We start from the raw sequence: 18,588 nt of genomic DNA, 5'->3' as shown, positions 1-18,588 counted from the left end.
ATTAGAAAAAATATACTAATTCTTCATCACCCTTAATACATATGGACACTACGGTTGAGAAAGAAAAAAACATATTAATAATTCTAAATTGTAATGACTAATCAATGATTTGCAGATATTTATTAATTTACAAAGATGGATGTTTTTTTCTCTATGATTAGTTAAATTAAATATATACACATTGGTATGAATATATGATCAATGTTTTGTATATGTAGATACTTAAATCAATCATATTGTACAAACTAATGTGTGTGTATATATGTGTGACTCTATTGACTTTTCCTATTAATATAACGTTAGAGAAATTCATATTATATAAACTAAAAATTTTAAAGATAGGATGTAATTAAAATTTATAACTATGTTCATCATTTTATTTATCGGATCTAGCCAGAAAAATCCCAAAAAGAATTTCAAGTACTCTCGTAAAGACTAAAGAGTGGTTGGATACAAATCAAGAACAAAGTGATAAAACAAAGGAAATTAAATGTAATTTAAAAACAAAAAAGTAAATTTATTTTTTACCGGTAGATGCCAATAGGTTGGAACCAAAAAAACGTAGACACCCGCAAATACCTTATCTTCATGATTTTTTAATAGTCTGGTGGTTCTAAAATCACAAATTTGCTAGGCTAAAAACATTAAACTGTAAGGACGGTTTTATCGTAAGTAAAAAATTATAAATGGCTATTTTTAGAAAATAATGAACTATAATGGCTTTATTAACATTCATGTGCCATATTTAAACAACCCACCTAAACCACTACATACTTCTAAGTATAAGCCAAAGGAATAAAACTTGAAATACTCACACTTGAATAAGCAAATCGGCTACCTGCTTGACTAAAACCACAACTCAAAATTTTGATTACAATGCCATATTAGAAACATACTTACATTTATTCCCAAGTAATAGCAACATAGCTACATATATAAAGAAGAGGTGTGTGGGAATCAGTACCATAACAGTAGCTTGGGTATTTAAGAGTAACATTTTGAGATAATTGTTTGTGCTAACAATTTTATAAACATGATAACATTAATATTTTTAGGCAAATATTAACAAATTCTCCAACGGTGTATGTGTCAGAATCAGTACAAAGAAGGATCCAAAGGAAAAGTAATATGTAAGATTTAATGGGACAAATTTCATATAGTAAGTTATGAGTTAAAATCATATTTACATTCAACAACAAACTATAGGATGATGAGGCACACGCCCAAATCCATGAAGTTTTATTGCAAAATCTTTCTCCAATAAGTAAAAAAGTTGAGAACAACATTGATCATCAAAACAAATACGAAAAAGTAAACGACATTATTCGAAATCACAAATTCAGTGCCGAATAATGCAAACGGAAATGCAGGAGTAGAAGACATGTGATTTCCTGAAATGCAGTCATCGCCCATGCCTTGAAGTCGTTGTATGACACTTTCTTCCTATTACACTTCTTGACTTCATTAAAACTTTTGGTTTCAACCCCATATATGGTGTGTCAACGATGACGTAAGCGGAGAGTTCAGTTTCTAAATCGCCATATAGAGAAAATTGATGAAAAAAATGTGGGTAGATTAGGGATAGAGAGATGAGGATGATAGTCAATGATTGACCCGGTAATTAGGAGAATAAAATGGGCACGTGGTCACCTGCCCAGTAAAAGATCTATTGCTTATTTTTCTGCTTTTAGTTGTAATTTAGCCTATTTAAGTTTCTGTATTTTAAGCTTTGAGTGTATGTAACAATTTCCAGTTTTTCAATCATTCAATAAAGAAACATCCAGCTATCTTGTTCCCTTTATACCCCTATCAATTTTATTGTTGGATTAGTCTTGCCCACCAACAAGTGGTATCAGAGCATTAAGGTTATGATCATTTTGTACGATACCATGATAGTAGCTTCAACATCCAATCCATCCAAAGATAGTCCATACCCCCTTCAATGCCCGATGATAACCTCATCAAATTACAATATATGGTCGATCAAGATGGAAGCTATTATGGATGCCCATGGGTTGTGGGATACCATTGAGCCACCAACCGGTGTGGTTGTGGATGAGAAAAAGAGCAAGCAAGCTCGAGCCTTTATCTTCCAGTCGATCCCAGAAGAGATGCTTGCACAGGCTGCCAAGAAGAAAACAACCAAGGAGGCTTGGGATTCTCTAAAGTCACGGTACGTGGGTGCAAAGAGAGTCCAGAAGGCAAGGTTATGGGTACTGAAGAGTGAATTCGAAGCACTTCAAATGAAGGAGACAGAGACCATAGATGAGTATGCAGGGAAGATATCATCCATGATCTCAAAGTTTGGAAGTGCAGGGGCAATATTAGAAGATGAAGAACTGGTGAGGAAATTGTTCGATACTGTCCCGGAGAAGTTTATAAATCTTGTGGCATCAATTGAGCAAAGCTCCGATATGGAGTCTATGCCATTCTAGGAGGCAAGTGGGCACTTAAAGGCTTATGAAGACCGACTTCAACTCTGGAAGGCAAACTCAAGTGGTGATAATGCCTTGTTACTTGCAAAGTCGGAAGGTTCCTCGAGCCATCGCAGTCCAAGTAAGACTGGGGGTCGGGGGAGAGGTGCAAGTAGTGACAGAGGTGGAAGGAGCGGTACACGGGGTCGGGGGTCGACTCGTGGAAGCGGCAGACGCTGGGGTGGTAGTTCACGACAGGAAGCAAATAACTCCAATCGGAAGCCACGAGAAAAAAGCCATATAAGATGTTACGAGTGCCAAGAACTTGGCCATTATGCTTCTGAATGTAAAGCCAAGAAGCAGCAAGATCAAGAGGTGAACTTAGCTGCAGATGAAGATGGACCCGCTTTACTGTTAACTGTACATGGAGAAGAAAATACAAGTATGGTCCTTCTGAATGAGGAGAAGGTGTATCCAAACCAGTTAAAAGAAAAGGAAGATAACAACATGTGGTACCTAGACAATGGGGCTAGTAACCATATGTCTGGTTTTAAAGATTTATTTGCTGAACTAGATGAAAAGGTGATTGGACAAGTAAGATTTGGAGATGGGTCTAAGGTTCCTATCAAGGGGAAAGGCACTCTACTGTTTGATTGCAAAAATGGTGATTAGTTTGTCATCCCAGATGTGTATTATATTCCAGCTCTGCATAGTAATATAATCAGCCTGGGACAGATGACTGAGGAGGGATACGATATAGGAATGAAGAAGGAATTCCTAAGGATGTATGACGAAGCTGGCTACTTGATCATGAAGGTACAGAGGTCAAAAATAGACTTTACAAAATAAAACTCACACCTGGGAAGCCTACGTGCTTGGCTGTGAGTATGGTTGATGACTCATGGTTGTGGCATGCACAAATGGCCCACACGAATTTCAGAATGCTGGAAGAAATGACACAGAAGAAGATGGTGACAGGAATGCCCCTCGTATCTCATCCAGCACAGGTGTGTGAAGGATGTATGGTAGCTAAGCAACCTAGACAAAGCTTTCCAAAAGTGGCCTAATGGAGGGCTAAGGAACCGCTCCAACTGTTACATGCTGACCTTTGTGGCCCCATTACACCTGCAACAAAGGGCGATAATCAATGCCTCCTACTGATAGTCGACGACTACTCACGATATATGTAGGTCTATTTAATCAAAACCAAAGACAAAGCCTTCACCATGTTCCAGAAATTCAAGTTACAGGTTGAAAAAGAAAGCAATTTTAAGATCAAGATGTTGAGAACGGACCGGGGAGGTGAGTTCAACTCCATTCAATTCTTGAATTTCTGTGAAGAGTCTGGAATAAGACGTCAATTGACGACACCACATACGCCACAGCAAAATGGCATTATGGAACGACACAATCGAACGATCTTGGAGATGACAAGGTCCCTGCTCAAAGTCATGACGGTACCAGATCAGTTTTGGGGTGAAGTTGTGCATCACTCAGTGTACTTGCTGAACCGAACTGGAACAAAGGCACTCAAGGACGTGACTCCATACGGGGTTTGGAAGGGTTCAAAGCCTTCAGTTGCACACCTTAAGGTTTTTGGGTGTGTGGGCTTCGTCAAGAAATTGCGGGGACTATCCAAGATGAGTGATTGAAGTGATACCATGGTTTATTTGGGAACAGAAGATGGAACAAAGGGGTATCGGCTGTATAATCCCAAGAATCGCCGAATTGTAATAGCGAGGAATGTCGTGATTGAGGAATCCAAGTCGTGGGCCTCAAATGAGGAAATAATTGGAGAGCCACTTACCACACCTTATTGGACTAATGTTTTACCCCAAGATACAAATCGATCACATCCGGCCTAAGAACTGCAACCATCAGACAACGTGAATGAAAGTCCCTTGACGCCGATTAACACTCACTCGCACGCCTCCAATTTTGGAACGCCAGTTGGAGAATTTCCTATGTCGATCTCACCTAGAGATGGGTTGCGAGAAACACCCTCAAGTCAATCCTCAATAAATTATGAAGATGGTGGGTCGGCAGTCTCATTCAATGATACCCCAGCTAAAGGGTTTCGCTCAATCAACGAGATTTACCAAAATACAAAGAGGATGGATCATAACGAGGTACAGAGGTTGTATGAGCGAAATCAAGAATTGTTGTTAATCGACGATGAACCCACAACATTTAAAGAAGCATCAATTGAAAGAAATTGGAAGCTAGCTATGGAGGCAGAGCTGAAATCGATCGAGAAAAACAATACATGGTTTTTGACCAAATTGCCACCAAACCGAAAGGCAATTGGGTTAAAATGGGTATTCAAGTTAAAAAGAGACGCATCAGGAAATGTGATCAAGCACAAGGCCCAATTAGTCGCAAAGGGGTACGCTCAAGAAAAGGGCATCGATTTTGAAGATGTTTTCGTACCAGTGGCTTGTTTGGAAACTATAAGGTTAATCCTGTCACTAGCGACAAGAGAAAACTGACTTGTACATCACTTAGATGTCAAGTCTGCATTTCTACACGGTGACCTCAAGGAGGAGGTGTATGTCTCTCAGCCAACTGGGTTCTCAGTCAAAGGAAAGGAGAATATGGTCTATCGTCTCAGAAAGGCTCTATATGGGTTAAGACAGGCTCCAAGATCCTGGAATATGAAGCTAGATCGGTCACTCAAAGGATTAGGATTCACCAGATGTGCTCAAGAACACGCAATCTATAAGGTACACAAATCCAATTTAATCCTCATCATAGGAGTATATGTGGATGATCTTATAGTTACTGGCTCAAGTGAGAAGGGAATTCTAGAATTCAAGAGAAAAATGAAGCAAGTGTTTGACATGAGTGACTTGGGACTTCTATCCTATTACCTGGGAATAGAGGTAGTTCAAGGGAAGGATGGAATTATGCTCACACAGCAAGGGTATGCAAAGAAAATCCTAAAGCTAGCAGGAATGGAAGAGTGTAACAACTCTCAGCACCCAATGGAAGCTAAGCTAAAGCTGACCAAAGATGAACAGGGAGAACCTGTAAATGCAACAAATTAGAAGAAATTGGTTGGCATCTTGAGATATCGAGTACACACAAGACCTGATCTAAACTTTAGTATTGGAGTTGTGAGAAGATATATGCAAAACCCAAAACAAAGCCACTATGCAGCCATAAAACATATCCTAAGATATGTAAGGGGAAAAACCGGGTATGGTCTACTGTATCACAGAGGAGGCGATGTCATGCTAGTAGGGTACAATGACAGCAGCTACAATGATGATCGGGAGGATGGAAGAGGAACCACAGGTGTTACATATTACTTCTCAGGAAATTTAATAACATGGGCATCACAAAACCAACAAACTGTTGCTCTAAGCTCGTGTGAGGCAGAATACATGGCTGCAACTGCAGCTGCCTGTCAGGGACTGTGGTTGAGAAGCTTGCTGAGTGACCTTTTTGGAAGAAAAGCTCAAAAGGTGAAGCTGTTAGTGGATAATCAATCTGTTGTTGTACTCATAAAGAACCCGGTTCACCATGGAAGGAGTAAACGCATAGATACAAAGTAACATTTCATCCGTATGTGTGTTGAAAGAGAACAAATTCAAGTGGAGTATGTGAGTGGAGATCAACAAAAGGCGGATGTGTGACAACCCGAAATTTCCATTCTGTACAAACTATATCACTTCAATAGAAGTTATAGCAGTCACAGTTAATTTTCAGACGTTTCGTGTAAGTTTGAGTAATTCAGGGTTTACACTTCAGGAAATGTCAGGAGAGTGGGTGCACTAGGGTTTTGTGCAACACTGTTATTCCAACACTCTATTATATTAGAGATTATTTCAGGAACAAAAATATTTTCTGCCAAAAATATTTCAGGACTATAAATAGATTTCTAAACCAAATTCATTCATTATTCACATTTCCAACTAGAGAAAAGCCATTTTCTCTCTCACGGATCTTCGGGTTTTTATACCAAAACATGAGTAACTCTTTCTAGTAGTGTTAGAATGCTTATTATGTGCTTATAACAAGATTTAGATGGCTAAATCATTAGATCTAGGAGTTTACTCCCCAAGGTGTTCTTGGGCGGTAAACTCCCGAAACAAAGCCAAAACCGACCCTTGTGTTATCCAACTGCCTTAGACTCAATTGTAGGTGTATTAAGGACAAGAAAACAAACAAAATCCACCCAAGTTTGGGAGTTTACGGCCCAAGAATATCATAGGCCGTAAACTCCAAATTCAAACTCAAAATGGTACTTTTAAGGCTCCTAAAGCCTTAGACAATTACCTAGACTTGTTCCCATTTAATCAAGGGCTTGAACCACATCAAAATCACTTGCCAAAGTGAGTTTATGGCCAAGACATGGTTCTTGGGCCGTAAACTCCTTAAAGGGGCACCAAAGTGTGCCTAATGCCTTCATATGCTTGGAATAAAAGTCTAGAACCTATACCACAAGTGCAAGAGACTTGAAAGCATCAAAAACACACCATACTTAGAGTTTACGGCCGTAAACTCTAAGGGGAACGGCCTTAGGGCCGTAAACTCCTAATTGGAGTATTTCTAGACCTTAAACCCTTCCAAGAATTTAACCACCAAGTTAGAATAATTCTAGGAATCATTTGGGACTTCAAAACACCCATGGTTGGGAGTTTACGGCCGTAAACTCAAGAGTTTACAACCGTAAACTCCATGTGTGATGGTATATGGGGAGTAAACTCACATATAGGGTCCTTTGGAACCCTAAACACAAATACCTTGTCCCACAATAGCTTAGATGCAATCCTTAAGGCTTAAAACACTTATGTAAAGTGTTTATTATGTCTAGGATGTCTTAACATTATCAATTAGTGATTTAAGACTAATTGAGTGCATATATGTGTGATTATATGTTCATTAGGATCGTAGTGTGTGTACAAGTCCTCGCTTGACACCTAGCCATCATATACCGTTCAGTTCATCCCAATCACCAACTATAGGTGAGTTCATACCCCTAATCAATGTTTTAAATGATTTTAAATGCTTTAAAGGGGGGGGGAATACAAGTAGAAACAAACATGTTATTAAATCATTGATATGTATTTTATAACTGTGGTTGTCATTTAACAAATTTCACATACTACAAAATGTGACGCAAGAAATGGTTTTAAATCTTAAAAACACATTGTTATCTAATGTTTTACCTTTGAAATGTATATTAAATTGACATCAAGTCATTGTTAATTATTGTTCAAAATCCATAAGATGTCTTACAAAACCATTTTACACTCTTGAACTAATGCATGTACACCTATATTCTTATATATGTATTGATGTTATAGTTTACAACTTTCATTTAGTTTTTCACACTCTTGAGTAGTAAGAGTGTATAAACATACTTGAACAACTAATTACCTTCCAGTAAATTATCATAGGGATAATTTGGAGATTTCAAACATAATTCCTATTACAAGGAATCACACAAGAGTCAGTTCATTCATGAGTCTATACTAGTACATTACCTGATACATGAGTACTTAAAGATGTTTACATGATACATGAATATGTTTACATATACTTACCTGTTACATGGACACACATACATGAATACCATACAGGAACACTGTTACATAGGTGCATTATCCTGTATTCACTTACCTGGATGCTTGTACTTAGAACTACGAGGATGATTTATTAGTACTTACTGGGTAGATTATCTTTCCTATCCCGGTTCAATGGGATAGCTCGGCGGGACTTACCATTCCGAAACCTACTGATTAGCACCAGTGGTCGATGACCATCTACGGAGGTCTAAGGTTACTACTTATACTAGGTAGATCGATAACCGGGGCTAACCCCTCCACCCACCTGCTGCTGCTACAGAGGACAAGTGGACAACCTTCAGATGTTCATTAGGTTATATCTTTCGCTTAATGCGATGTAGTGTTACTCCTAGTACCCAGCGATGACACTTACATTATTACTTTTTCTGGACAAATCTTCGGATGTTCATTAGGTTACATAGTTCACTTAATGTGATGTTGTGTTAGTCCTAGTACCCAGTGACAACACTTACAGTAGTACACTTTCCTGTTTACTTTATTTTGTGATACTTTCACATAAACGATGAGTTAGACTAAGTACTTTAGTACTAAACAATTAAAGGAAAACTATCATTTTACTTACAAAACATTCGGGTCTTGGTAGAAGACTACATAGTCATAACAAAACATTCGGGTCTTGGTAGAAGACTACACTTCATACTTATAGAAAATAAGGGATTTTATAGGGTTTTTCATACTTACATCAACATCTTCACTTAAAGGTTTACATGGCCTTCATGATAGATTTTCATAAGCATGACAATGACACTTAAATACTTATGAATTCACCAGCTTTAAAGATGATACTCTCTTTCAAAATAACTTGTATTCTCAGGTCAACAATAGACAGGTACGATGGCCAGGTTTTGAGAAGACGAAGCAGACAAGACTCGTCTTTTATTTTGATTGTATATTTTTGGTGTCTTACTTTAATGAAAGAACACACATGTATTAAAATTCTACTTATAATGCAATGGATGATGTTGTTGCTTGTTTATTATATTACACTGTTGTGATACTGTACATGACGTCCTCCACCCCTGAACGTTTCCGCCGTTCGTGGTTTTGGGGTGTGACAGGATGTGCTGACAAAGGCAATGCCAAGAATCAAGTTCGCTGAAATGAGGGCACTCATAGGTGTGGAATGTCTGAAGATGAAGGTCAACATTGAGGGGGAGACATGATAGTCAATGATTGACCCAATAATTAGGAGAATAAAAGGGGCACGTGGTCACCTGCCCAGTAAAAGATTCGTTGCTTATTTTTCTGCTTTTAGTTGTAATGTAGCCTATTTAAGTTTCTGTATTTTAAGCTTTGAGTGTATGTAACAATTTCCAGTTTTTCAATCATTCAATAAAGAAACATTCGGCTATCATGTTCCCTTTTTACCCCTGTCAATTTTACTGTTGGATTAGCCTTGCCCACCAACAGAGGAAACAAATTGGAGCACTGTATATATAAGGGCTTTATATCCTTCCCTAAGTAGACCCTTGGTTTTCAATCTGTATAATATACATTTTTACCCATTACTTGGTAAATAAGTTTACAGCAAAGTCATACCAAGTATAACTTTCAATTTATATAATACACCTTTTAACACATTTTCGAAAAGTTTCTGTCATTTTTACTGATAATAGCAATATAGCTTATTTCTACTTATAATAGCAATGTACTCACTCTTTGAGCAATATAATTCACAAAATTCTCAACTTAATTTAAAGAATCACATTGCATAAATAAGGTTTAATCATACAATTTTAACCTAATTATTAAACATCAATCCTTTATAATATTTGTGTTATTAGCCAAGTATCAAACTTGAAAACTATAAACCATCAATTAATGAAAAACAATTACTGAGTTTTTCTTTAACATGAAAGATCACACATACACACATGTGATGAGTTTTTTTATTTATTAAAACCTACATTTTATTAAAGGCATCCCCTATGTAGAAAAATCACTCAACCCACCAACCAGGAACAATGTTACTGGGATCCATAATATTTGATTGAACTCCACTCCAACAAAAATATAAATAGAAAACGTATGAAGAAATTGAAATATACCATTTACCAAGCTACTGTTGGACATCTTCTTAACATCTAATTTTGAATTCTCTTCCACATAATCTTTCTGTTTCCCCAATATCTCAATTTTTTCTGTAGCATCATCCAATTCTTATCTTGAACTTTATGAAAGATCTCTTTAGCAAATGTGTAACATCCCATTTTGCTCATAAATTTTTTCGATTTTTGATATAAATAAAACACCAGTTATTATAAAAACCAAGTCGATAAAACCCAAGTGTATCAAATACAATCATCTCAAATCAGAGTATCAAATATACGGAATCATAAAATCTTCAAGTTGGAGTGTACAGTCAAGCCTTCACCTTCCCGTGATCATCTGAAGTACTTGAAACACATTTAATCCACAATTGTAAGCATGAAGCTTAGTGAGTTTCCTAAAGTATCGCATACATCACATCATAATAAGAAATTATGGGTTAACTGCAACCCTAGGGATCAACAACAATCCCAATAGGCTAATAACATGTCATGTGGATTAACAACACACCTCATGGGTTATCAGCAACCTTGTTGACTATCAGCAATCCTACGGACTCACATCATTCCATGAGTCATCAGCAACTCAGTTTCACATATAATAACAGTTAACATATAAGATCTAGTTGGTCAGCATGTATACACTACCATACAGGTAAATATAGTGACAAGACTCACCTCGCAAGTAACAGCTAAACACAACAGCTTTCTGTAACTTCTGGTTCCTAGTATGTATTTAAATTATAATTTATTTCATTTTATAGAGCAACTCGACGAGTTGGGAGCCCCAAACTCGTCGAGTAGAGATCAAAAGGGATGCACATTTTAAGTAACCTACTCGACAAGTTGGGAGGCCTCAACTCGACGAGTAGGTTGGCAGATATGAAATCCTAATTTCCGAGGTTTGCACCCTATTTAAACTCCTTAAACCTTTTCTCTTGGCCTTATTTCCAGCCTCCACTGTACTAACCCTAGATCTCGAAACCCTAATGCTATTGTGAGAGTTTGTGAGCCATTTTAAGTGTTTTAGTGTGTGATTGAAGTCATTGGAAGAAGGAAAAGTTTGAGGACACAAAAAGGAGCATATAGATCCAGAATCCTTGCCTCATCTACGACATTTTGCTGGTATAAAGCTTGAACCTTGCTTTGTAGTTGTTTAGATCTTCTTTTAGGCTTATTTTGATTGGTTTGGTCCAAATATCATGGTCATTGAGAGTTGGACGTCCCAAATGAGTTAACACTTCAGATCTAAGGTCTTGAGGGGTTTTCATGGCATAAAAGTGCCAACTTTGTGTCCATGGAAGTCCCATGCAACCATTAGACCATCATTTTGGCCTCTTGGAGCTTCTAATGGCCATGCATGTAGAGAAAGTTGGGACTTTACGTGATCTTCTTGTCCCTAGAGTCCAGATCTATGACTTCATGGTCTATCTTGTATTTTTGGTGGTGTTTGGGTTAAGACATTGGCCTTTTTGGGTTTTTACTGTTACTAGTTGTGACGAAAGGTACGGTAATTTAACACATATTGTGAGTAGTATAGTCACTAACTCACTAATTTATATTGGTTTCTTAGTTATTAGTATGACGTATAAGGTGTTCTCTAGTTTGTTTATGATAGGGTAAGGTTTTGTTAACGATCTATCTAGTGACTTTCTCTTTGTCTGATTCCTTCTCGGAATTCTCCTCGCGAACCCTCTTTTACTTCTACCTCAACTCCTCTGTTGACTTTTGTAATGGAGTAGTTACATCTACCTATGTTATTCTTGCGATAATGGGAATGTCTAAAGAATCTACGATATTAATAAACTATTTTTATTAAAAATAAACTTTTACGTGGATGATCATTACCGGGTCTTTCTATAATCATATAGTGTATACAGATTATATATAATCCAGATCGAATAGACATTTGAATAAGTGATCCTACTCTAAAACCACAACCAAACAAGGAACAGGAAGTAGAGTGAAAATCACAAATTATAAGTCTATAAAATCTCAATTATATATAACCTTAATGTATACACTCAGTAATTATAACCTTACCAGTAAATATATTTTAGTTTTCACATAAGTTAGTTATAGTACTTAAAATACTCCTACAATATTTTAACTTTATGTTTTGTTCTAGCATTTCTTTGTATATAGGGTTGGTAAGTTTTAGACTTGCTGCAACACCACTATCACTCCCAAACACATGTTGGTCGTATCTCATATAGATATAGTTGATCAGGCTATATTTATCCCAGATATGATTACATAACTGTCTAGGTTTGACTGTAGTGTCCAACATCCAAATACTTTTATTTTGTTCTTCTTGTGATACTTGTTTTGGTTTATATATATATTTTTATAAGATATTGTTATATTTCAAAGTATAATTCTTGGTCAGAGTGTTTTAGTCCCATTGTATTTATAGTTGTATATCTTTTATAGGTTGATATACTTAGTTCACTATAAACAATGCTCTGATACCAATCTGTCACACCCACAAACCGGAAACGGCGGAAACGTCCGAGGGTGGATGACTTCATGTTAAGTATCACAACACATGCATCATAGTAATCAAAGTAACAACAACCATGCTATTGATAATATAATATTTACATTGTGTTCAAAACATTACTTGACTAACATTAAAAGTACAACAAAAGTTAAGACAAAAAACTCCGTCCTCGCAACACCTGAGAGGGTACCTGTCTACTAACGATCCTAAGAATACTAGTGGTTTGAAAATTTGTCAAAATTAAAGTTGGTGAGTTCATAAGTATTTTTTTTATAAAAAGTATACTCTTAGTTCTTTGGAAAAGTTCGTCTGTTCCTCCAGAAAATCCTATATTTTCTTAATAAGTAATATGACTGCAGTTATTCCTTCTGTGATCGTTCAATGAATACAAATTATATATAATATAGATCGATTAGACAGTTGAATGTGTGAATCTGCCCTAAGCCCACAACCTAACAAGGAACAAGAAATGAGGCGGAAGTCACCCATTCCACTGTCTACCGGATCTTTATTATATATAATCCTAATGTATTCATCAAGTAATCACAGAATTAACATTAATGATTCTCTAGTAAAATGGTAAGCACAATAGCTCCGTTTATAATCAGTTAGTTTATACTAACTATATATAACCTAATATCGAACGGACAGTTGAATGTGTGAATCTGCCCTCAGCCCAAAACCAAACAAGGAACAGGAAGTAAGGCGGAAGTCACACATTCCACTGCCTATCGGATATTACTTATATATAACTCTGATGTATAAATTAAGGAATTGTAGAATTAACCATTAAAGGTCCTTTATGTTATACTAGTTTGATAATAAGAATTAAACTTTTGTAAATAAGTTCCTAGTTCCACATACTCTATTATAAAACGTTTTTTTCAGTGATAATTGTTATTGCTTTCAAAAAGTTCTATCGAAAACTGTTCACCTTTAAAATAACGATGTTAATCATAGAAAATCCTAGATTTTCTACAAAACCGATTTGTAGTTTTAATCGTTCCAAGATCCTAAAATCACAAGTATAATTACTATACTCACTTTAATGATATTTAGTTTTGTTAATAAGTTAAACTAGCTGGAGATTTGTTTTCCCTGAAAACCTGATGCGACGATACAACCCTCCTATGATCACTTAATACATACGAGTTGTATATAACTGAGATCGAACAGACAATTGAATGGGTGAATCTACCCTAAGCCCACAACCAAACAAGGAATAGGAAGTAAGGCGGAAATCACACATTCCACTGTCTACCGAACTTCAATTTTATCTAACCTTATTGTATATACTAAGTAATCATATAGTTAATATCCCTTGATACTGTTTAGGAAAAGTATATTACTACGTAAATATGTCGTTATTTTCTCCTTGTGAGTTCTTATGACCATACTATTTGATACGACGTGAATCAGACGCCAATATCGTTTATGGCGTTTGTCACCCGCAGACCTGCCGGTCTAATTGTAGCTAACAGTAGTGGTGAGGGATTGTCGGTCCCATATAGATGTATACACAAACTCACGCTCTCCCTCCATGAGACTCTGGTTCATAAAGGTAGACTTCCACTGGTACTTAGGTAAGTACACGAAGTCATGTCTCACAAACTAGATCAACGACTTTACAAGTAATAATGCGAAAACCTTTTTATAAATAACTGGTAATTTTGTAAAAAGATCCCTTTGTTCCATAAACTATACTTATCATAGTTTATAAGTTTATTTTCATGTTTTAACCTGGACCTTGTAAAATAGTTCTTATAATCCATAAATTATACCTATTATAGTTTATAAGTTTATTTCCATGTTTTAACAAGTTTCTCGTTTAAATACATATTGATGGTAAGAAAAACATAATAAGTAAATTATATTTTAAAACACAAAATTTCTTGTGTTTTACTTGTATTCTCCCCCTAAAAACACACAACTCTTAAAAAGGTTTATACACTCATAGATTATTAATATAACTTAATAATATAAGTTAAGAAATAGGTTTGACTTTTTATTGACATCCTTGACTTTCATTGACCAAGATTGACTTTTACAAGATTTGAAATTACGGGTTGTTACATCAAGTAAGTTCTCCCAAATTACCTATACATGTTTGTTATGATATGATATATTTATGAGAACTGCATGCTAGATTAGGGCTAAGGGTCTAGGAAGGATGCATTGTATGCCTCCTGTATGTGTATGAGAACTACATGCTAGATTAGGGATAAGGATCTAGGAATGATGCCTTGTATGCCTACTGTATGTGCTTATTGAACTACATGTTAGTACTGATTAGTCAGTGATATGATGGCCTAATTAGGATATGCTTGATTTTGATTACTCAATGCACGAATGCTACTTACTTTGTGCTTTTAGGAGTTCTAGTTATCTTTAACTAACTAGTAAACGAATATGTTAAGTTGCATATTACGAAGACTAAATAATTTCAGAAGGTTAGTTTTAGCTTATTTCGCAGCTCTCGTTTGAGTTTAACCGTTGTAGGGAGAGACTTCTCATTCAAAGAATTATCTGGTCTTAGTAATATGTAATGGTATTCACGAGCTAGTTAGGGGAGATAGTAGGGATATCTTATGCAGCTGATGGCAGAGAGTTGGTCGGAGATTACCCTAGGGCAAGCCTGGGATGAGATTAGCGTAAAGAGCAGTAATTGTAGAAAGGACTTGGTGGAGTCAAAGCAATTCTTGAAGAAAGTACGGATAAATGTGGAAGGTAGTATGGGTCCGTACTACTCAAAGCAGAGGATCCATACTCGAGTCAAGGAGGGCTAAGATGAACCCAGGGAACTTGCGGTGTGTGAGATCCCTCGAGTTATGATGAGTATTTTGATGATTGTTATGGTGTATTTTCAGTATGGTGACGCTACGTACTAGACCAGTTGGCAGTTCAGGCGCAGGCGAGGGATGTCACACCCCAAACCGGAACGGCGGAAACGTTCGGGGATGGTTGACGCGTAGTGTCACAACAATTGTATCATAGCAACTATAGTAAACACAACCAGACATTGATTACATATGTGAAAAAGGTTTGCATTGTTTAATACATAGATTTGTTTATATCAAAAGTAAAATAGAAAGACGTGACTCTAATGCTCCGACTTCTCCAAACTCCTGGATGTACTTGGCTACTAATTTCCTGAGAATACAAGCAGTTTTGAAAGAATATCAGCATAAAGCTGGTGAGTTCATAAGCATTTAGTTTTGGTGGGAAAATGTTCTTTGATTCTTTTGAAAAGTGTTCCTCAAGAAAATCCTATATTTTCTTATGAAAAGCATGTTTGAAAACCCATTCCTTCCATGACTTCCAGATTCATACATGACATGTATAATTCAAGGAGTCATGGAATGAATATCCGTTGGTAGAGTAGTGAACCATCAGTTTTATAAAACCTTTCTGAAAGCTATGAAGTTAGATTTCCAAAATAACAGTTTCCCTTATATTCAACATATTACGAAAAGAGAAAAAATATCTGGTTATGTTATTAAACATGGAAATCGTTGAACTGTATTAATAAGTTTAAAACCTAATAAAATATTTTGAGTTGGGCTTGTATTCCCCCCTGAAAACATTAAAAACACAGAAAATGTAGGGGTATGAACTCACCTCGGGCAAGTGGTTTGAATGAAGGATCGATACAGAATGCGGGATGTTCAAGTGACGCCTTGAACATGAGTTGATCCTAAGGAACATGTAATGACACATAAAGGAGTCAAACGAAGGTATTTCACCACTAAATTTGATGGAGAACTACTCTAGGAACCTGAGGCTACTTACACTAAGTGTTAGGACCTTAAAAGATTGCATGAGGGGAGTGTATGGCCACCTTTAAGGTGTGTGCAGCCATGGGTGCGCGGTCGTACACTCATGTTGGGAGGTGTATTTGGGGTGTTTCAAGGTCCATACTTGCAATCCATGAAGTGTTCTAGGTCCATACTTGGTTGTAGTGCTAGTTTATGGTCTTAGAAATGAGTTTGTGGTCCTAGAGTGTGTGTGTGGTCGCACACAGGGGTGTGTGGTCGCACACTTGGGTGTGTGGTCGCACACTTGAGTGTGCTACTGTACACAGGAGTGTGCTGCCGCACATGGGAGTGTGTGGTCGCACAAGGGTGTGTGTGTCGTACACAGGTGTGTGCGGTCGTACACCCCACAAGATGATGTCCAAAATGCTAAATCTAGGGAGTAGCAAGGCTAGGTTCATGTCCAACTCGAATATGGAAATCCAACTCTCACTTTGGAGGGTCTTTTAGGAGTGTACGGCCACCCTTATAAAGGTGTGCGGCCGTACTCCTTCATATGATGAAGAACATGATGAAACTTTGATGCTTAAGGGCTTAGATCAAGTGGTTCTTCAAGTACAGCATGCTAAGGGATGGATTACTCACGATTTTGAGGCCTTGAGAGGGTTTACGGTTGAAGCATCTTGAGAGAAAAGGAGTTGTGTGCTGCCAAGGTGTTAAAGGAATGAAAGGAAAGGGGTCTACCCTTTATATAGGGTGGGTGTGCTGCCAGGAGGTGTGTGTTCCGCCGCACACCCATGTTTACGGCCGTACACTCCCTCTAAGTGTGTGTATGGCCTTGTTTTGACAGTATACGACTTGCTGATTCATTCCTAAACTCAACCTTGGTCATGCTCAAGCTTAGAATCACTTAAAAGAACCCTCAAACAGTGAAAGAAGTCAACAAAACAAGTTTAACTTTGATTGAATCGACTAAGTGTGCGAGATAGGAGTTCCGGGTTGTCATAAGGGATCAGGCTCGGGCTCTGGAGCCGGGCAGCTCGCTGACCAGATGAGAGAGTTTGTTTCATCTGAGATTATGTGCACTATTATGGACCAGACTCATGTGATCTTCGGTATAGTCAAGGAGGGCATTTTGGAGATTCTTGACGAGAGATTGAGTGCATTCTGCACCGAGACGGTGGTCATGATGGGGGCGTGCACGTTGACATTAAGGGAGTTCAGAGCTTGTGGAGCTCGAGACTATCATTGTGACATCCCCATTTTCACGGCCAGAAAAGACCAATTTGTTTATTCTTTACTTTCAAATCAGAGTAACCTTTTAAAGAAAAGTGTTGAGGAATTTGTTCGCAAAATAAAATATGATAAAGATTTATCAAATCATTTCCAAATAAATGTATTTCATTATATTAAAACCTCGGGATTTCATCATTAATACGGATCAAAAGCATAAACAATACAACATAGACTTTACAACAATTATTTATATCTACTGGCCTATAATCCATAATCCTCTTGTCAAGTCATCCAACTATGCTTTTTCCACTACTTGTAATACAGCAAACTGAGTGGGTCAGGCTTGGGAGCCTGGTGAGCACATAGGGTTCTCAACCCACAATAAATAAGTTTACTAATTTCATCAACCCAAACAAACCCGATTAACCGTTCTCGTTATCCTCACTCTACGTCCATAAAACATCTAATATAAGGGACCTAGCCTAAGGATTATCATCGGGGTGACAACATTGCGTAGGCGATACCTCGAAAATTTATGTCAAATAACGCAACCACGAGGGGGGCGGAGTACACCTGGTGAACACTTAGTTCAAATAAACACCTACAGGTTGTGAGCCTGCTAGCATTCCACTAGACTGTCTAGAAAAGTCTGTGGTCGTCATCTATACTCCGCTAGATGACTGGATCATTGTCAATATCGAGGCCTCTCATTATTTTATTTCATCACACACCAACTATCTCCTCTACCCATGCTTTACCCAACATATTTGTAGATATAAAATACACATACAGTTCAGATCTGAAATACGAAGTTTAAATCCTTCATCTAGTACAGATCTCGAAGTATAAAAATATATATACAATTTAGATCTGAAGAGAAAAGTTTAGATCTAACAAAAAATAATACATATACAGTTCAAATCTGAAAAAAGTCTTAGATCTGAAAATAAAAAGTTTAAATCTTTCATCTAGCATAGATCTTCAAGATAAACAGATAATATGCCCACATAGCACGTAATTTATATAAAATACTTCATATCT

The 18,588-nt window shown here is 37.1% G+C and overlaps 2 protein-coding genes across 2 annotated transcripts; both read left to right on the top strand.

The window, feature by feature from the left end:
* The first annotated feature begins 1,988 nt into the window (after positions 1 to 1,988).
* On the top strand, positions 1,989 to 3,086 carry LOC145095391 (uncharacterized). Its single transcript, XM_079033281.1, has 2 exons — positions 1,989 to 2,342; positions 2,436 to 3,086. Exons 1-2 carry the CDS (start codon positions 1,989 to 1,991, stop codon positions 3,084 to 3,086), a joined length of 1,005 nt encoding a protein of 334 aa, XP_078889407.1.
* Positions 3,087 to 5,542: 2,456 nt separating this feature from the next.
* LOC145095390 (secreted RxLR effector protein 161-like) lies at positions 5,543 to 5,971 on the top strand. Its single transcript, XM_079033280.1, has one exon. The coding sequence runs from the start codon at positions 5,543 to 5,545 to the stop codon at positions 5,969 to 5,971; it is 429 nt and encodes a 142-aa protein (XP_078889406.1).
* Positions 5,972 to 18,588: the final 12,617 nt, after the last annotated feature.

The sequence above is a fragment of the Lactuca serriola genome, chromosome 3 (assembly GCF_051521515.1).
Source record: "Lactuca serriola cultivar US96UC23 chromosome 3, Lser_US96UC23_V15, whole genome shotgun sequence".
Lineage (NCBI taxonomy): Eukaryota > Viridiplantae > Streptophyta > Magnoliopsida > Asterales > Asteraceae > Lactuca > Lactuca serriola.
Note: the sequence above shows the minus strand (reverse complement) of the source record. Positions and strands in the feature narration are given on the sequence as shown.